Source organism: Xenia sp. Carnegie-2017, unplaced genomic scaffold, assembly GCF_021976095.1.
Source record: "Xenia sp. Carnegie-2017 unplaced genomic scaffold, XeniaSp_v1 HiC_scaffold_6, whole genome shotgun sequence".
Classification (NCBI taxonomy): Eukaryota; Metazoa; Cnidaria; class Anthozoa; order Malacalcyonacea; family Xeniidae; genus Xenia; species Xenia sp. Carnegie-2017.
In genome coordinates this window covers 12,271,767-12,292,719 of record NW_025813526.1, presented here as the reverse complement: position 1 = coordinate 12,292,719, position 20,953 = coordinate 12,271,767, and the positions used below count along the sequence as shown (strand labels likewise).

Below are 20,953 nucleotides of genomic sequence, written 5' to 3'. Positions count from 1 at the left end.
ATTGTGTAAAAATAACATAAAAACTCAAGTCCCCAATTTATATATTTTATCTTCATTCTTGAACATCTGCCATGACAAACAAATACAATGAAACACTTTATACGTAACTCACTGTACCTACTGTGTAAGACAAACACTTTTTTTGAACTTGCACCAACATTCTAACTCCCACTCAAAATACACAAATAAGGTTGTTATGGTGACAAAAATTCTTATTTAATTGCAAAGACATATAAACTTGAATTCATATGGCCAAATAATTCTATTTTTGTATGAAATATTGACGATTATGAAAGGACGGTGTTACATTATCAAATCGTATATAAAATAGCATTGACACTACCAATAAATCAAAATATTTGGAATTAGCAATTAATGATTGATAGATTTGAGCTCTTTTATGTTGAACTTAGCGCTGGATATACAACATACAACATTATCAAATTCAGATTTTGGACTGATTTGTTAGATAAAAATGCGACATTATATGTCGGCAAACTAATATTTTTGCATTTAACCAATTTCAAACTATAGTATTTTGCATTTAATTGTTTCAATTGAAAGAGTTTTAAGACATTTACGCATTTTGAACCGTCACAGCAAAATTAATCATCAAATCTTTGTAATAAGCAGGCAATCTTTACTGTCGTCAAACTATTCCGTCTGCTGTCGATGGCCGATCATTTTTTTAAAGCGTAATCTATATAGTCGTCGAAATTGAAGAAAGCTCTACTATGGTTTACAACAGGTAAGATACTATAAAAAATTAAAAATGTCAATTCTCGTAAGGAAATCTATGGAACAATCAAATATTCTAGACAAATTCACATATGACGGAGTGTTGTCTGAACGGTTCAAATACGGCAGCATATAGCACTCTGTAAAGATTTCAATTGGCAACACCACAAAGTTGCTATAACAGTAAAATTATTAGTAGTTTACTTAATAAATTTTCTTAAAGGCAAAATTAAATCGAGAGCAATATGTAGTGTGAACGGCGACTTACGTTAAATGTCTTTAAATAAATAGAATTAAAAGAATAACAAGTACATGTAGCACTGTTGCATACGCTATGAAAATAAAACTGAAACAGCAGGAAAGAAAAATGCGTTGCTATAAACGAAACTGCAAATTACTAGTTTCCCCTCATTTCGAAAAATATGTGAAAATATAAAATTTTACTCTATGTTTCAAGAGCTATTTAGTACAGTGATTAAGGTTGATTGATTAAAAGAGTTTCAGAAGGCTTATTGATAATAATCATATAAATTGTTTGGACTTTTTCTCGGTAAATTTTATTATACAAATATGCGCATGACGTATACTACACACGTGTACTCAATGACAAAATAACTTAACTAATTAAATATGAAAATAAAACACAGTATTTCAATGCTTTTCGAGCTGCTGTTACTCAATTTTAACAAAAAAAAATTTAGGTATAATGTGCACATTGTTACTTGATAAGCTTAGAAAGATCAATTTAAAGAACAAAGTTGGTCTTGTTCTTCGCTATGTTTTACATATTAATTTGTTTACAAAATCTTTTAAGGGCTTTCATACAAATAGTCTCTGTTTTATATTTTATTACAAAGATTACGATTGGAGACCTAAGACAACATAAATGGTTTAAAAAAATGATAATTCTAAAGTTTTGTTTAGTTTAATTACTAAATTATTATCACCAAGACATAACACGCAATACTCTTTCAGTCATTAACGTGGTAAACTGTGGTATGGGGAAGAAATTTCAAATATTCAAATGGTGGCAAAATTGTTCATCACCCAACTGAACTCACGGGTGCGTTTGTACTGCATAAAATATTTAATAAAAAATAAATTATAAGAAAGTACATGAAATCTGTTTTATCAAAAACCTTACCATAATTACTATCTAAGACTCTCTGCATCTAAATTCAAATCATAGTATAACTCGTTGGCAATCACACAAAAATTAACATATTTTGATTATTGGGATATCAACAGTGTTACAATAAAATAAATGGTTTGAACCCGGGAGTATCGTTATATGTTTGTAAATGATGATCGTCCAGGTCAATAAAGTCCAGAGAAGGACTGTTTTTGTTGTTGCTGAAAGACGTTTCGATAACCTTAGCGGTAGTCATCTTCAGAGTCAAATGAGTGTTACAATGCGGTAAACAAATTCAAATCACCCCTGAAGCTGAATTCTAGACAAATGAGCAGCTCACATTATGGTCCGACTTATAAGATTTGTCGGGTATATTTTTTCAATGTACTGCGACGAAGGTACTTGCGACTAATTATGAGTTTTAATTCGTTACTCAGTTGAACCGAAGTTGTTTTCATATATTTACTGTGGTGAGTGGTAAGGAGTAGAGCAATCTTTAATCACTTCAAAAAACTGATCTTAGCTGACTTTTTTATTTGCATTTACATCAGAAATACACAGCGCGCAAGCTAGAAAAGCAAAGGATTGTCAAGTAAAAAAGGATTGTATTTGAGTAATTTAAGTTCCTTTCGGACTTTTAAACATTACATTTAGTGGTAACTGTTACAACATCCGCAATAAATTGTAGTGATCATTCTGACTGCCGAAGAATTGAGGATGAATTCATTTAAATACTTTACATACATTAAAATGCTCAAAATCAACAATTCATTCAGCACAACAGAATTTCTAGGCTCTTGAATCTCTTTTCTGGACGTTTTTTTTGTGAGCAATTTAAACTTGTTTTTTTAGTTTAGAATCGACTCACTTTCGTTGAAAACATAAGATTCCCAGTCCATTCTTCTATAAACGCCATCCATATTCGGCTGGTTAGAGGATTTTGAGCGGCGACCAAGCGACTGCGTCCGATGTTTACTGTAAACAAAAAATAGAACATTGCAAAACATAAAATCGTTTCCTCTACAACGCGCTAGGCTGGCAAGATAAATTTATAAACTAAATAAATATAATTAGTAAGAGTAACGATTTTTATCTAATTTCAGAAGTCTCATTGCGAAATTAGCCAAATTTCGCACCTTAAAATTGGCTTTGATGATTCAATCGATTGTGACGACATTGTCTATTATTTATATTATGATTCAAACTGATTCACTGGATAGAGTTGGTCGACTTGAGATTGTTACAAACCGCTGCCAAGGCTGCTGCAAGATAGAAAATTATTCTATTCTTGCAATATCAAGGGAAACCCAGATTGCAGACAAACTTCATAAACTTTCACGAGCTTTGAGACAATACGAAATTCCTGATAATATTATGAATATTTTACACGAAGCAGAGCGTACCATTGAGAATCTTGAAAGCGAGCTGGAAAAATATAGAACATTTCGACTCAGTAGACTCAAGGAGCTAGAGGGAAATTTTATCGAAGAGGATATATCTCAAGACGAAGAACTAGTACCAAAAACAAAACCAACATGGAAGAAAAAAGTCATAAAGGTCCTCAAATGTTCATAATTAAGTTTAAAGTTACTTATTAAACTTCTTGTTCCTTGTCTGGTTATAAGACAATTTATAAAACACTATTCAATGTGACTCGAATACACAATATATTATATAAACTGTATATCTTAAGAGAAAAGATTATCAGTAATAAAATTTTAACAAATTGTTATGTTTTTACAAGATTGTCTTTTCATTTTGTTCTTATTTATTAGGTTTATTTATATAGTTAATCACAAAGGATTCTAACCAAAATTTCTCCACCAAGACTACGTTTACACTACTCCGGATTGGTCGGAAAACAGCGCAAAAGATTAACAGAACCGGGTTGCATTTATACTGCTCCAGAGCGATACGACTACACTTTTTAAAAGTGGTTGAACGAAAACGGAGTGATACGACCACACTTTTTAAAAGTGGCTGAACGAAAGCGGAGAGATACGACCACACTTTTTAAACGTGGTTGAACGAAAACGGAGCGCTACACATTGTCCTGTAAGCAGATAACCGTTAATATTTCACTACACTTTGATACCAGTTCTCCTTAATTTGTACAGCCTTGTGCCGCATAATTGAAAATGGTGATTCCTTTCTGTTTTGGAAAGCTCTTAATGACTGATTCCATTGTAATTATTAAAAATCGATGTTTATTATAACAAACGTCAAGAGATATAAACTTCTAGTAATATGCAAATAAGAAATGGCGCCATCTTCCACAAAGAGGTAACGAATGTTGAATTTTGAAACCGATAGACATCACGTGCAAACACCCGCCAAACTGTAGCGGAATTTAAACGGACCAATGTAAACGCAGAATAACACCACAGCACGATACTTGATCGCTAGACAAAAGTATTACAGCTGATTCAGGTTAAGCATTAAACTGAAGGTTTCGTCACGTTTGCTGTGGCCGTTGAAAAGTTAAGTTTCCAACTTTCCATGCACATAAAAGTACGTTGCTACGTGCAGATAAAAGTACGTTGCTAAGTGCAGATAAAAGTACGTGCCAAGTGCAGATAAAAAAACGTTGCTAAGTGCAGCACGCGGTGAGAGACAAACGGGTAATTTTTTTGCGCTCTTCTTTGCAAATGACATCGATAAAAATTATACGTGTACTTTGCTTTCTCTGACATGACACTTAGCTATTACAAAATAAAAAACACAGGATTGCAAAAAATGTAAAAGGCCAAAAACATAAACGCGAAGGTCTTTGCTTCTCGAGCAGAATGAGTCAAATGCACAAAGTACGAAAGATTCAGCATCGGACGATGACAGATATTGAACGTAAAGCACAAATGCTTTTTCCAATAAAACGGTAAGCATGCTATAAAGGAAAAAGAAGCAATCCAAAATGTATCATTTGATCTTGAGAAGCAGAAACATGATCTTCAAAAGTTTGATGAGAAAGTTATGAGGGCATCTTGGTACAAGTGCGAATTATCATCTAAGATATTCACATACAAAGAATGAATGTCAACTTGGCTCATGTAGATCGGTGTTTTTGTGTGGTATTTTAAGCGGTACTCATCATTAGAGTCACTTGACTCTGAAGATGAGTACCCCTAAGGTTTTTTTGACCAGTCATTAAAAAAGTAATGAGAAATAGAGCCCCAAGAACATGAACGCCAACAGTGGCGTACGAGAATCGTTAAGTGGGGGATGGGGGAGGTGGGGCACATATTCATATACTCATGTTCTGCCGCAATAAACTCCTTCGAAATCCATTGTTTACAGCAAATTAAGACATGCACATATGAATTTGTGCCCGCCCCCAATCAACGATTCCCGTACGCCACTGAACGCCAAAGTCAAATGAAAATTTGTCAAAATTAGGGCCTGTTTATATGGAGCCGAGTTACCCGGCTGAGCGAGTTACTCGCCTAGCCGGGTTTGACAAAGTGATCTGTTTATATGGCACCGGGTAGCTCGGCTAGCACTTCCGTTTATTAATCTTAAATGAAGTTTTGCTATGCTAACTTCGAGTGAAGGCGCGAGATTTTAAAAAGCCTCACAGTTTTGCAGCAAAAATGGAATGGGTGAATATAAAATTGAAAATTATGATATGTGTATGTTTTTGTATTATAATACTGCAAGTACAAGGCTTAGTACGCTTGCGTACCAACAGAGCCAATTTTCTCGCCTCGCCGAGTTACCCAGCAAATTCGTTTATAAAGAAAAATTCATCCCGCCTAGCCGGGTAACTCGTTTACACAAACCGAGTTACCGGCAAAGCGAGTTACTCGGATGTGTCATATAAAATATTCACCGGGAAATGCATTCATTTTATGTAAGGGCCGAGTTACCCGGCTAGGCGAGTAACTCGCTCAGCTGGGTAACTCGGCTCCATATAACAGGCCCTTAGACGGAGGCTCGAATTATCAAAGGTGTTGATAATGTTGCGTAATAGACTAAGAAAAAAGCAATCGACGCATTGGTAGTTTCAAAGTTCGTTTACAATTGTTAAATTGTTAGCTTGAACAAAGCAACATTCAGATAGTTTAAGAGTGATTAAATACATTGAAAAATCCCTATTATACATACAAAAAGCATGAGCAACATCAAAGTTGTATAGATAGAGCTATTGAAACAGGCTGTTTACAATGACCTTATGAAACTAATCATAATAAAAGAAAAAGATTTTTCCTTTCTAAATAAATCATTATAAGTTCTAAATGAATGAATCCCAGATAGCCTCCATGAGGCCAATTGCAATTGCCGTTTTTAGAAATAGTATTTTGCTAGGATAATCTGCATGGGCAGTTTTCAAAATGCTTAAGACGACGACGTTTACCGACAATAAGTGTGGCTGAGGAGAAACTGATAATACCACTTTCTATTGTAAATTTCAAAAGTGGGTGATTTTTGAGTTCAAGAGACAGCACATTTAAATAAGTTACCCCATTCTTCGCATGGCAGGAAATTATTTTAATCTTATATGTGCTGAGCTTGATTATCTGGGATTAATTTATTTACAATTTATATAAATTGCATCTCAAGAAAGGAGCGAATATACCTTCGACTTTTTAAAAAATTAAGCCTTTGAGGTTTAACTTAACTTTAGCTTTTAAGGATATACGTTCAAGAGTTATCCAGGAAAATTTGATGAAAGGAAACTAAATTCGTTTGACTTATCAATAAAAAACAAAATGTACAAAGAAAACCTGGGGGAAGGGATGAATTCAAGTTACCGCAGAGTAAATTACTCTAAAATTATTATGAAAACCCGAAGTTGAAGTTAAGAAGTCTGGTATTCCATTGTGCATTGAAGAAAATACTTTCTTCCCCCTCCCCCCCTCCCCCGCCTTCACCACAGAAACGATAGCTGTCATGACTGTACAACTATCTTTCATTGCACTTAGTTAAAAACTTCAACCTCACTTGGAGTAAAATACAGACTACCAGCTAAGATAGTGCGAGCATTACACACATCCGGTGGCAGTTGAAAGGTTGTACCTAGTTGAGCAAAAGACAGTTGACATTCATTTGCACAGTTCGAAATTCCCATATCAACACCAAGCCCTAGACCCCAATCAGAATTGCAAAAGACAGCATAATCCTCCTCGCCAGGTTTTATATATGCAACAAATGGTTCCAAATCCTCATTGTTTCGAAGAGAAAACAAGAATGATTCAGCAGAACGCTTAAATAGATCACCTGTTTGGAAAAAAAAACAAAATCAGATAAAATCAGCAGAAAGATCGACATTTCTATAGCTGCATATACATTATATCGTGAAACAAAAAAACAAGTAACAAGCAGCAATTTACACTTGAAATTTTTGAGTTAGAAAGCGCAACTACCATTATGAATGGATAAAATTATAGAGTTCCCACGAGTGAGTTTTAAAACAAAATAGAAACCCAAATGGTCTACAACCCAAGAAACGGGAGTAGCACGAGAGAAAACCAAGAAAACTAGGATATCTGATAAGAACAACAATAAAATTATAAAACAAACACAAACGCTCTGCAAAAAGCTGTTTTGATGTTATTATGACAATTCATCCAGTGTAGGAGGAAAAGTTATTGTCAGAAAGAAGGTAGTTTAAAAAATAAACTGGTGCTGTCAACAAGCAAACGGATCATTGACCAAGGATCATTGGCAAGGTGTTAGAATGTGTTAAAATGTCTTCAATTTCAGTTTTGAGAACTTTTTGGTTGGAGGTCTAATTTTAATACAAGTCTTTTTACACTTCTTGAGTTTCTATAAGTTTTCTCTTGGATCTCAGAAAGTTTATTGTATTTCAGAACTCGTGAGAACTCCTTGGCAATTTACCATGGCAATTGCGCTTTTTAAGGTAATACTTAGATTTGTCATTATAAAAAGTCACTTGTTTCAATACTTAAAACAATCACACAGGTTGGACAAAAATACTACCCACAAGAAATATACACGTTTACTTAAAGACGTCAATGGTTGTAAGTAATCGGATAAACTAAATGATATATTTTAGTTTCTGCGCTATCTTTACATACAAAATCTTGTACAAAATATTTCATTACTAAAATAATTAAATATTCAGTCCATTGTAGTAGATCTAGTGTTCTCAAAAACAACGAGAATTAACCATAGAGTGGCAGATTATTAATTACGAGGCCTGTAAGCTGAGACCAAAGCTAAAACAAAGTTGTTGGACTTTAAGTCAGATGTGTATTCCTCCCACAAAGTTCAATCTCTTATGACATTTGCATGAAATTTGCGTTCCTTACAATCCTTTGCATTTCCCAGCTTATTTTTGTAGCTCGTAGTATCAATACTAAAGAATAAATTTAAAGTTCAAACTGTCAAAACCCACTATTTCACGAGTTTTATGCATCGTGCATTTGAACAGGAGATCGTACCGTTTTTAACAGCAAAATAGGTTTAAATTAAGAACATTTAAAAACTATAAACCAATTATGTCAAGATACAACTGTAGATACAACCTAGCCTGTAGGATTCAGCCTACTTAGTAATCCGCACCAGTGTAGCTATACGAGTAACTTTATGCTTGTGCTCCTACGAACTTCTCATACAATATAACAAAATGCCAACAATGAATTAAAAGATTTTTTTCATAAACTGTACTTTTAAAGGACAGTAGACAACAACAAACTATTTCGCCATAGAACACACGCTTTTTCAGGGCAATTGTTTTAGATGCCTTGAAGAGCAACAACAGCATAAGCTCAACAATATGCCTGCTATTTCTTAAATTTCATTGTTCTTTTAAATGTGCGATTAAAGTTGTAGCACTATCTCGTTTGTTGTTCTTTAGCAGTTACACTTCATTTCTACAATGTTTATCTTACAATGAGAAGTTATGAATCTATGAGGATAAATTTAACGAGGGGCTTCTACCTGGTCCACCCCCTATACGAAGACGAAACATATGGAAGAGGAGAACGGCAAACTAAACAATCTGGGGCATAAATAACAATACTTTTAAACAGTTGAAAAACATCTTAAAAAAGAAAAATATAAGGTATGAAGTGAGCAATCACTGAAATAAAATATTACTTCTAAGATCGAACAATTTCTTTGTCCTTACAAAAATATAAACACCTTTTTTTACAAGCCTAAAAAAATTTAAAATCCAATACATAACGCTATCCCTGCTTCGCGCAACTGTCCCTGAATTTCACTGGGACAGTTGCGCTGGGTATTCAACTATTAACCTCAAAGCCGTTTACGATTAACTGCTAAGTATATAAATGTTGCCTTGGCAACTTAAAAGATATCCCGAATGCAGTACTGCTCATTTCGTCTTTCGTAAAATTAAATCTGGTGTGAATCATTCTTGTGGTTGTCTGATGATTGATCACTTAGACGGTCGAAACTCGGTTCCATTAAGTTAAGGATCACAGAACATGGATGACTGGAGGTGAGAGCTTACAGTAAACCGTGATCATAATTGACTTTAAAACTTTTAAACACAGAGAGTATATGGCTTTCACTTCATCCGTTATAAATTAATTTTGGTTTGCTTAAAAGTCGAATGGCGGACTAATTTTAAATAACCGGCACTCTGTAGAATTTTCACTCGGCGTGAGAATCTCGAAACACTAAACACACGTGTGTTGGTGTAATCTCGCGTGTATACGGGTGTAAAGTTTTTCTCCAATTATTTGCTTCAGAGAGCGTTCAATGTATTTTAGTTCAATGGCTGTACATAAGGTAAATGCGCACTTTAGCATCGATACGCTTATTTAATCTTTTCCGATTTGATTAGGATGCTTGTGCAGGAGAGGCGCTTAAGTGCGAACAGCGCTTATTAAATATTTTCGTAGACAAAATTTATTTTCACTATATAATATATAAACTGATCAAAATTATGTCACATAGACGCAGAAGAAGATTGTCGTAAACTTTAAACTTTAGTAACTCTATATTTCTTACGATGGCCGCAATAAAGCCACTCATATGCGGCGCTTAGTCGGGAGCGGCGGTAAATAACTTTTCTGGATTCTGAGTGGCGTCGCTTAACCGAGAGCGGCGCTTAAGTGGGAGAGGCGCTAGCTGGGCATTTACGGTATGGAGTATAAGGAACAGTAAAATTGATAACTGTGTGAAAAACTGCGTAAAGTAAATAATAAACCTATTTCGTATAATTTATTACGTAGACATTATTATAAAAACTTCATCGTGTAGAAAATAAGAACGCAGCACATATATCCTGGTAACCTTGCAAATATATAACGACAAAAATTAAGAACACTTGTGAAGTTTGTTCAATCTTAAAAGATGTTCGACAATTGCAAAAAACTGTTCTGTGCTCACTGATCAGTAAAATAACCCTTTCTGTTTCTGCGATCGCTAAATGCACTCGCTTTCATTCATGTCACTTTCTCCCGACATGAATCCGTACATGTTTTTTTTGTTTGATTCGCTTGGCGTTTTACAAAACTTTTGCCGTTTGCTTCAAAAAATTTGTTTACGTGTATTTGAGGGCAACCCGGTCCATTACAGAAAATTAATGTACCAGCAAAATTGTTTCTGAGTCAATCAAAACACGCTCTTTCAGCGGATGCGAGGCTTGCAATATAAATGCATTTTATATAGTAAGTTTATAGGTATGAAAATATAAGAATCTATAATGGATTACCCCACTAAATGCAAATACGAGCTACATACACAGCGTACACACGAAATATTGTAGCCAAACACAAACTAAAACTTAAATTAAAGTTACATATTGTTGATTCAATAACTCAACACTTGAGTTTACAAGATGATGTTCAAGACAAGTTTCTAATTTTACGCTATGCGTCTTGTGTATCATACTGTACATAGCCAGAGCACAGAACACATAAATTTTAGTAAAGCACTGTATATTCTTAACATTGCATTGTTGTTGGTTTAGAGGTCAGAGAATAAGACAGAAAAAATTGCTTAGCAGGCTGGCCGCAACATAAGTCATGAAAAATACAAATTACCATTCCAGCTTTGATCCGTAAATCCACCAAATATGAAGTCATCGACTTTGACCAAGAAAACTGTGCCTCCTTTATCATTACAAAGACGATGAAAATCATAGGCTGACCAACCATCACGTGATGCACGATATAGAAGATTCCAATTTCCATGTAACCACTGTTGTAACTGGTTTATCAAGACTTTCTCCCCTCGAAGTATTTGGGACTGGGCCAAATTTTGGTTGATACTGCCGTCTAAACAGTACATGAAAGGCACGCGTAATTAAAAGAAAATTTTCTCCCTAAACAATAATGGTCAATATCATTCATATGTAGACCAAACTGGACTTTATTCTTTGTGAATAGTGTTAAATGATGTTATTAGTGCTTTAGAGAAATATTTACAAGCATGTATAGTTATGAAGAATTAAATAAAGTTTCTCCCTTATGCTGTTGAAAATGACGCAAAAAGAGCACTATCATGTTGGTATCAACATATAACTTGTATAAACGTTGCGACGGAGGGATTTTTTGCATTTCATCAACAACACATAACACGAAATCGTGTGTGCAACGTACGTTCAACAAAATCGACGTGAAACTCATGCACCGCAACGCACAACGCTCGCAACAACATATATAGGTCAATACTCTGTTAAAATCTATTACAGATGCGGCTGTGAGCGAGCCCCACAGTAACAGTCACAAAAAAAAAGGTGTACAAACTTTTGCAAGAGTCGGCTCCAAGATGGTTAAATTGGCTTTTGTCAATACTGTTAAAAATGTATATTATGTAAGGCAGTAGCGACGCTAGCTGTTTTTAATTCCTACAATGCCAAATTTTTGTGTTCAATTATTGAAAAATGAACGGATAGGTTTAATTTTCTGAAAAAGGGAATATTTACTATGCTAAAAAAATTGCATTTTCGATGTAAAAGATGGGACTGGCTTTGCATATATGCCTCTGTTACTCTATTTGACTTTTTTATCTTTCATCGTTCTAACCATTTATTAAGGATCATGCAAGATAAAAAAGTCAAATAGAACAACACAAGTTTAAATGATTTCAAAAGTAAGCGACAATAAAGCTTGGACTAAAACAATACAGCAACGTCAGTATAGTTTGATTTTAATTAAGCTACAGCTTGAAAAATATTTGACTCTTTCGGTTTTCATGTATTTAAAACCTCGCTGATTTTAACTTAAATGTAATTGTGCACGAATTTGGGTGAAACGCTCCCAAAAATAGCACTAAAGTGGGATTTAGACATGAATATCAAGGCTTTAGTACACCTACGTACGACAACGGAAACCTCAAATAGCTACGTCAAAGATTAAGGAACATGCAAATTCATAATTGCTCGTGCAAAATCATCTGCCTTTCAACTGTCATGTGTTTTATACATGCGCATGTTTGATCATAAAATATAATTATTCTTGCTTTGTTAACTGCAAGTCAGTAAATGAAAGTACTTACAAACTACCCCCATGGCTTGAAGTAGTAAATCAGCATTTTTATCGTCAAAAACTGGAATTTCAAAATTGACATTCCCATCATTGACAGGACTTAGATATTTCAGTGTTTCTAGTTTTCCAATATTTTCATCAATTAATTCCCGAGAAGAAAGAATTTCGTCCATGTTTTTCCTTTCCAATAGATTCCGAGGAATGGATACGAACGCTAAAACAAAAAGAGAGTTTTGTGTAAATAACGCTACAATAAAGTTGTAAAGTTTATATAATAAAGTAAAGAATTTAGGCAATTTCTTCGGTCTAGAGCTTTGAACTAAAAGAGAACGGATGGACAGTATTAAAGTCAAAGAAAATTTCCTGTTTTTAAATTAGCTGCAAACAAACGGTGACATCAATTATCGGTGATATTTGCAAAATCTTGGCTTTTTTTAATTTTCCAAGTGCTGGGGAAAACATGTTTTCATGTTAAATTTGGAATTTTTCATGGTTTTATTATACAAAAGCAGCGAAAGCTCGTGGGTAGCGCTGCGCACGCGTCTGTCGTATACCTCGGTGATACTCGGATGCACGAACGATGACAATAGGGAGTTTTAGCAAGAGTACGACTACGACTACGAGTACGAAATTTGACCGTGTAAGGGAATGGCACGAGGAAGTTTGTTGTCGTTGTCGCTTCGTCAAAATTTTGCTTTAGTTGTAAACAATAGAACGAGCCTTTTTATTGTGCAAAACACCGACGTTTGCGAAGCAGCTACGGCTCTATTTGACAATAATGATATCAAAGAATCGATAATACTGGTTTTGCGAGAATATAGGACTCTTTAGACTGAAAAATCTTCACTATTTTAAGTTTTATGTACGATATATTTGCACTATTTTATTGTTTGTTTACCTTTCACTTTGCGTACGAAATACATGAAAGTTTTGCAGGTCATATTTTCTTTTTTAATGTACATCTGCGCTCAAAAAGGGTTCTAAATTAAAGCCTGGATGCTCGAAAATAGTACTGTAAACTAATTTCTTACAGAATGAAGAAATATACCTACTTTCTTTGCTTAAAAAGACATCGTAGTCACGACTACGAATTTTTTACAAAACATCGTACTCAGATTGATGACGGCTACGTGTTTTTGTTGTCGCAACAATGTTTTCGCGCCAAAATGACGTAAATCGTACTCGTAGTCGTACTCGTAGGCTCTGCTAAAACTCCCTAATAAATAGCGTTCGAGCGTTTGTCAGTTTCTCAGGAAAATATTGCTGACAGATAAAAAATGGCTTTGTTAACGATTTCTTATTTGTTATTTTACTCGCTCATTGAGAGCAATTTTATAGTTGAAGTAAGTAGCTCGATATATTGTTGTCATATTTAGTATGTCTATGTCTTATTTGTGCTTTGTGATAGAAATTTTACGCCATTTTTTACGCCGTTTGTTCCGTAATTTGAGCATTACATGAATGCAGCGAATTATTTTCAATGCGCGAATTGTCCGTTCGCATTGAAAGATCGAACAGAAGTTATTTGCAATCGCTAAGAAATGGCGCATAATATTAAATTTATGTTATTACTTGAATTAGTTTATAAACCTACTAAGCAAAACACCCTCTGGGAAATAATCAATTTTGATAGACTGACGATTTTAAGAACATCTAAAATATATTTTAGACGAAAATTTGATTTTCTTTGACTTTTTTTCAGTCTTAAATGTGGCTTTTTCGTGTTTGACCTAGTGGTACTGTGTGACATGGTTTAGATTACAGGACGTGACTTATATTGGAGAACACGCTGCTTTTCCACGCTATAGAATTATAGTGTGATTCAATGACAAAGAGCACAATGTCACACAACTATATTTAAATTAAATTCCTCGATTATACAAGAAATTTCACTTTAGCTTGCAGCGTTGAAAAGCATCTTGTAATCCAATATACGTCACATCCGGTAAACTAGACCCATTCGCAGCACCTCAGATTTAAACACAAAAAAGCCATTTTTTAAGGCACAAAAAGACAAAAAAAATAAAATTTTTGTCCTAGCCTTTACGTTTCACAGGCTACCCACATGTACGCAATGCGCACCTATTTTTTGTTTTTATCACTAATGACGTCATACCGTCCATTAATAACTGCACAGTCAAAGATTGAAAGATTAAGAAGTGCATTGAGCATTAATCACCACGTCAGAGCGATTTTTTTGAATTAACAAAATAGCGGATTTTGTCATTGTCGTATATGAACTTACCCAAACAATAGTAATTAATGTAAAACAGAGTTTTTGCATCGATGTTGCGTAGCAACTTAGAAGTATTGCAGTTATTCGTAAAAATATGTATTTACGTTTCACTAAAAGTGACATCAGTCGGCTTTTATCGGCAAAGCATCGGAAACATTTCGGCAACTTTCTCGTAGACTTTCGATCAATGTAAAGTTAAACGTTCGATTCGAGTGCATTCAATCCACGATGCACATGGCACATGCTGATGATTCCGTTAGAGTTTAATAATAACAGTCGTCGATGGGTAAGATAAACACAGGTGTTTATCTTTTTTGCGATATCCTATTGAACCTTATTAAATATTTCTGTGACATTTAATAATAGTTTGAAAAGTTCCACATCACGTAGACGCATGTACGCAATTGCATACCTCTTATTAAGCAATGCCTTTTTCTTATAAATTAGAGAATGTAGTGAAGAAAGTCAATTCAGTGTGCTGCAAGCTCGAAAAGTAACGATGTGAGCATAAATAAAAAGCGCGCAATGCATCTTGATTGAAACACCTTTCCTACATTTCACAGTTCCCAATATCCCCACTTGCACCACGTGGCCGTTAACAAATATACTTCAATATATAACGTACAGTACGTATGCTTAAATTTAATATTATGTAAGCTGTAGCAATAGAAACAACAAATGTTGTGCATACCTTCCACATTATCGACATATTGTTGAATTTGTTCTTGTTGTTTCATAAGCTCCTCAAGCAGCTTATCGTGGTTCAAATTAACCTCTTCACACAGTTCAACAGCCTTTTTCTCTAGTTTGTCCGAAACAACCTTTAAGATGTTATCTTTTCGTTGTATAATGTTCTGTTTTGCAACGGAAGCGTTTTCGTTTAACGAAACTATTGTTGCTGCAACGCAATCGAGAGCTTTCTTTCCTTCAGTTAAATTTCCCTCCATTTTGGCAGTAATGGAAGTGAGTTTATCGAGCTGAGTTGCGGCAACCTCCTGCACTGATATACAGGAGTGATTCTGTTTCATGTGATAAAGTAGCAGGCAATCATTGCAACACAGTTCCTACAAGATATATACAGACAATAGAGTAAGACTAGTACACATAAAGTTACATATATTCCTGAAATATCCCCCAAGAAATGCATCCCTAAAGTTCATTCGCTAAAAGTAAAGAACTTGCTACAGAAGGTTAAAGAAAAGAGACAGGAGGGATTTATCGATAAAATGCTCTTTCTAGGTTAAACAATACAAAAAGCAAACAAACAACGATCTACCTTGCATGTTTCACAATAAAACCTCAAAGTTTCCCCAGGATGCTTTTGACAATAAACTATCCTCTTAATTTTTGCCTGACCTTCGGGAGTGTCGAGTTCGTCAATGGATAGCACAGTATGCTGGTTCTGTCCAGGAAATTTGTTATGCAAAGTCTTACAATCTTCACACATGAAGATTTTACATTCAGAGCAATGGTGGAGTCCAGGATTATCACATAATTGACACTTGCATCCCTAACAAAAACATAAAAAAACACTGTTATCGCTATTCTTGGAATGATGATTGAAACATCGTAAAATTCAATGGTGTACATAGTTTGTTCGATGATTTAGAGAAGGCATATTTAAATAAACATTCTTCAAACACATCATTGTACTGTTCTTCAGTGTAAATATAGTTCAAACAACAGAATACTTTTACAAGGCGATGAGTTGATTATTTTTTTTAAAATATCATATTTTTTAATGTAAACAGAAAAAAATGAATAATTTTTGAAATTAAAAATACAAAAAACGATAATGGTTTTGATAATAATCAAAAGGCATAGATAGTTTTCACACGACGTCATAGCCGCCAATTTAAAACCACCTTAGAGAATAATGACGTTCATTGTTTGATACAGTGGTGGATTACTAAGTAGGCTAAAGTAGGCTGAAGTCTACAGGCCCAGGCATTTAAGAGAAACGTTGTAACTAAACATAATTAGTTTTTAGTTATTGCCATTCCGGACTAGTTTAATGTTTTTAGTTTAGACCATTTATGCTGTTAAGGACTGTATGATCTATGATCTGTTCAAATCAATTCACGGATAATCAGAACTCGTGAAGTAGTGGGTTTTCCAGTTTCAACTTTGAATTTATTCCTTATAGCTGATACTATGATCTACAACAACAAGCTGGGAAATGCAAATGTAAAGGAGAGCAAGGAACGTAAATGTCATCAAGAGATTGAATTTAGTGGAAGGAACAGATATTCAAGTAAATGTGCAACAACTTTGTCTGAGCCTGCAGGCCGCGTAATTATTAATCCGCAGTCTGCGCCACTGGTTTTATACCACCAATATGGCTGCTTCCTCCACTATCATGTAGATCCCTAAGGAATAAGGAATGAGTGAAAACGATCTATTTTTAAATAAAGACTTTCGGATAGAAAAAACGCAACCTTAAAGGCGACTATTTTCATAAAGGTGCTGCATATTCAAATTAAATATCATTCGTAAAATAGCAATCAGTACAATTTAAAATGCATCCGTAACATGGAACGAATGCATAGAGGCAATGATCAATCTGATTCTATAATTCAGATCGACAGTCAGGTTCTATATAATAATGTATAACAGTAATGCAAACTTTCATAAAACATCAGCTAATATTTGCGTGGGTTGAAAAGCAATAGAAAACTCCAATAAGCGTACGGGAGCTATCAATTCAGGGGAAGCAAAAAATATTTTGCGCAACTCACAAAGAAGGTTCTGTCGTATTTTCGCCAGGCTAAAGTTAAAAATTTGCTCAACTTTTCAATCTTTAAAGTTTTTGGGGTGGTAGTGGGACTCTGATGGCGTATTAGCCAGGTTGTCTTGAATGAGCCAAGCAGTAAATTTGTTAATGCTACGTAAATATTTTCATCATCAGCATTATTCATTTCTTAAGAAGCCTATTGTTTTTACATAGAGTTAACACCTACTGTAAATATTTACATAGTTTGATGTGTCGAAAGCCAACAAGTCTTCAACTCTATGTTATCAAAATAGATATGAAAGTTGATTTGTTTATTATATATTTACTACTTGAGTTGTTCATGCCTGTGTTGCATAAAGCAACTATTAATATAGCAGTTTGAAATTGGATTCGTTATACACCTCCTATATATACTTCCATTTTTCTATATTCACAATTTTAAAAATCTCAAAATTGTTTATTAGAATTAATGATGGAAACCTGAAAAGTCATCCCCAACCCAATTATCTCCTTGGCTATGTCACTGGATAAAACTCCTTTTGGTGACTAAATTTCCTTTTTTTCACAATGTTACTTTTTTGAAAATGTCAAGCAAATCTGGAAATTGAAATTTTTGCTTAGAATGTCTGAATTTTAAAGATTTAGATTCAGTCGAAAAGCCAGCCTAATTATTTAGCCCTGCAGTGTACGTTTGTATGTGTTCACTCACTTGAAAAACAATAGATTACTAAGGAAATATATAATGACAATGAATTGCTATTTACATAGCAGAACTAAAACTTGAGGTGTAGATTTATTGGCCCCTATCTGCAAATTAGTCTGCTTGCCTCGATTAAGTTCGGCTATGGAAATTCCATTTGTTTTATCCACTAATCTGAGCATTTGTCACACTCAAACATAGAACATAATTTCAGTTTCAACAGTTGTATATAGCAACCATTGCAATGTAAGAAAAAGATTTGATCTACTCTGATGGACCAAGCTGAAATACAAATTAATGGAATTCTGATAGATAGTTCCTTCTTCTAACAATAAAAAGGATACACAATGTTATGAAATAACTATTGTACAATATGCGCACAAAAAGGTCATGTCTCGGACTTCTTCAAAAAAAGCCATTTTATTTGGATAAGGGAATAAAACATGATGAAATGTTACAAATCATCAAAGAAAATATCTCACAACTGACGATTGACATTTGACAGTCATATTTCAAAAAAGCCATTTGGTTATGTTGACCAATCTACCAATTTAATGAAATCAGAAAAATGTAGCAGAGCCATATGACTTCACTGCATTGCCAACCAGTACTAGCTTGATAAAGTTATGGGCATCAATTTAAATGTCCATTCAATGCATTTCATTAACAATACATATACAAAAAAAAACTAAAATGTCATGCAATGCTCATAATATGCACCTGATATGATAACAATTTATATACTGTATAGTTTGTATTTAGATCCACGTAAAACTAAAAAAGATGCTGGTTATTGTGTATTCATTAATAGCATATCATATGAAGGAATTTAAAGCAATATATGTATACATTATTGCATAAAATGTTTAAATTGGGGGCAAAGATATGGCAAGCAGAAATATAGTAAATTCACTAAATTCCTGTCTTCGCCTCCAGGTTCAATATATACCATTGCACGATGCCTGATTTTGATATATAATGTACATGAACCTTCAACAAGATGCCCATTCAAATTGCATCGGATTGAGGTCAAGTATGTACGTATTTCAAATTCAACTTACTTTACAAACAAATCCATTGGTTTGATTTGGGCTTTCAAATATTGCTTTAACATATCAACTCAAGAAACCCAACAGCGTTTTAGCCAAAATTCTAAACAGCGCGTGGTCGGTTACTGCCATTCTAATATAAGCTGATTGTGCTGAAACGTTTGACACGTTGATCAATTGCGGAAATAATTAAATTCTGCGAGTCATATATATTAATGTTAGGGTTTGTATGAAGTTAACTTATATCCAGATGTTGAAGGGCAAGATTTACAATAACTGTTTAATAGTTACATATTGATAAAACGACGAGTAGAAGATGTGAAAGTTGTATATTGATTTGGTATCAGTCAGCGCTGTAAGATCTAGTTCCGTCTCACTATTAATATTATCATAAGAAATATTCAAAAACATCATGTGACGAGACTGAATTGATTCTGCTCCAAAAATATTTCCAACGTGATATTATTGATTTTACGTTTGGTTATGCTAGCGCTAATAAAGAATACAAGGCATTTAAGATGCATTTTAAATACTACAGCAACCCGCGCAAAAATAAGCTAATAGAAAGTGTATAGTATGTTATGGTGGCATCATACATAAACGTACCTGCACTTCCTTTTGGGATTTCGCGATATCCAGCATATTTTTGACAAGAAAACTACCCGGAATATCTTGGATGGTGCCATTTCGCCTAAGATAAAATTCACTGCGACATGATGGACAAGGAATTCTTACGATCTGCTTTCGTTTGCGCACTTCTTCGATATAACGCTGCAAGCAGTGACTGCAAAAGTTATGAAAACATGGCAGACTTTTTGGATCTTTCAGTGTTTCCATACATATCGGACATTCAAGAAGAGAAGTGAGTTCGTGAGCAACACACTCCATTCTAGAACAAAGGCAAGCGAACAAAGCAAAATAACCGCAGAGCTAACAATATTGACATACCATGCATATATTGTGACTTGGCAACCTCAATAAAGTTTGGAATAAAATGATGTCATAACTTCATTCACATAATTGCATTGGTGATTGTGATTGTGGCGAAATGCTCATATCCTTATTTCATCGTTCTATATGTTCTTTAATATTGTTTACTAAAGGTAAATGGTTGAAAACTTCTGATCACTTTCTAAGTTTAAATGGTAAGTTTTGTAGGGCAAGATATCACGCTTAGCAAACGGTCAAGGTCATACTTTATAAAGTATACGGTGAAAGGTCATTTCCTGATTTACCTGATTTTAAATCATGTTCTTTTTCGTTTTTGAGGTATCAACCTGCTTCTGTTTTATCAAAACTATTTTATAGTTAAATAAATGAAAGCACATTTGACCATTTTTGGCGAATATAGTACAATGAAGTAAAAAATAAATTTAGAAAAAGAATAATTTACATTCCCTAAATTGAATGCCATAAAAACTTCAAAGAATTCAAATTAGAATGTAAACAATGATGTGAAATAAAGAGTTTTACAGTTTAGGAGATCATTAGAGTTTTAAATGTTGTATCCACTTTAAAGATATTAGACAGCTTTAGCAAACAAAGACAGCTTTATGTTGTTGTGAGTTAGAAGAGGCAATGAGGAAGAAAGAAGTGATACAAGATTTAGAATCTGATGGCATACCACTTGAAAACATTAGTTGTGTGACAACACCTGGGTTTAATCCTTTATGTCTGCAGAAGTGGAGCCTAAAATTAGCAGCAGATAAATATAAAACAAGGAGTACAATCAAGTATTTGCAACAGACCACAACTGCAAAGTATAATAAGGTGTTAGATTATTTAGAAAATGGAGATCTACAAGTCAGGGTTACAATCAATAACTGCATCAATGCATTGTTTCTAACTTATTTATGACTTTTCTATCTTATCTGGCGTTGTTTGCTCCTGGCCTGTGAATAGCCAATCATCTGGAAGCTTTGCAAACCCTGGAAACCGGTCCC

General features: G+C 34.2%; 2 protein-coding genes across 5 annotated transcripts; one reads left to right on the top strand and one right to left on the bottom strand.

Moving 5' to 3' along the window:
- The first annotated feature begins 653 nt into the window (after positions 1-653).
- Positions 654-3,613, top strand: LOC124458415. Its single transcript, XM_047008432.1, has 2 exons — positions 654-748; positions 2,974-3,613. The coding sequence occupies exons 1-2, from the start codon at positions 735-737 to the stop codon at positions 3,443-3,445; spliced, it is 486 nt and encodes a 161-aa protein (XP_046864388.1). The 5' UTR covers positions 654-734; the 3' UTR covers positions 3,446-3,613.
- Positions 2,385-19,968, bottom strand: LOC124458414 (tripartite motif-containing protein 45-like). Of its 4 annotated transcripts, none has more exons than XM_047008428.1 (7): positions 19,617-19,968; positions 15,804-16,037; positions 15,219-15,591; positions 12,302-12,505; positions 10,846-11,079; positions 6,884-7,084; positions 2,385-2,845 (listed from the first exon to the last, which is right to left on the bottom strand). In XM_047008428.1, the coding sequence occupies exons 1-7, from the start codon at positions 19,896-19,898 to the stop codon at positions 2,724-2,726; spliced, it is 1,650 nt and encodes a 549-aa protein (XP_046864384.1). In that variant the 5' UTR covers positions 19,899-19,968; the 3' UTR covers positions 2,385-2,723. The 4 variants fall into 4 exon arrangements, with proteins under 4 accessions (XP_046864384.1, XP_046864386.1, XP_046864387.1 ...); XM_047008430.1 differs by having other exon boundaries at positions 15,884-16,037; positions 19,617-19,956; XM_047008431.1 differs by lacking the exon at positions 19,617-19,968 and adding an exon at positions 19,023-19,121 and having other exon boundaries at positions 15,884-16,037.
- Between the last annotated feature and the right edge of the window lie 985 nt (positions 19,969-20,953).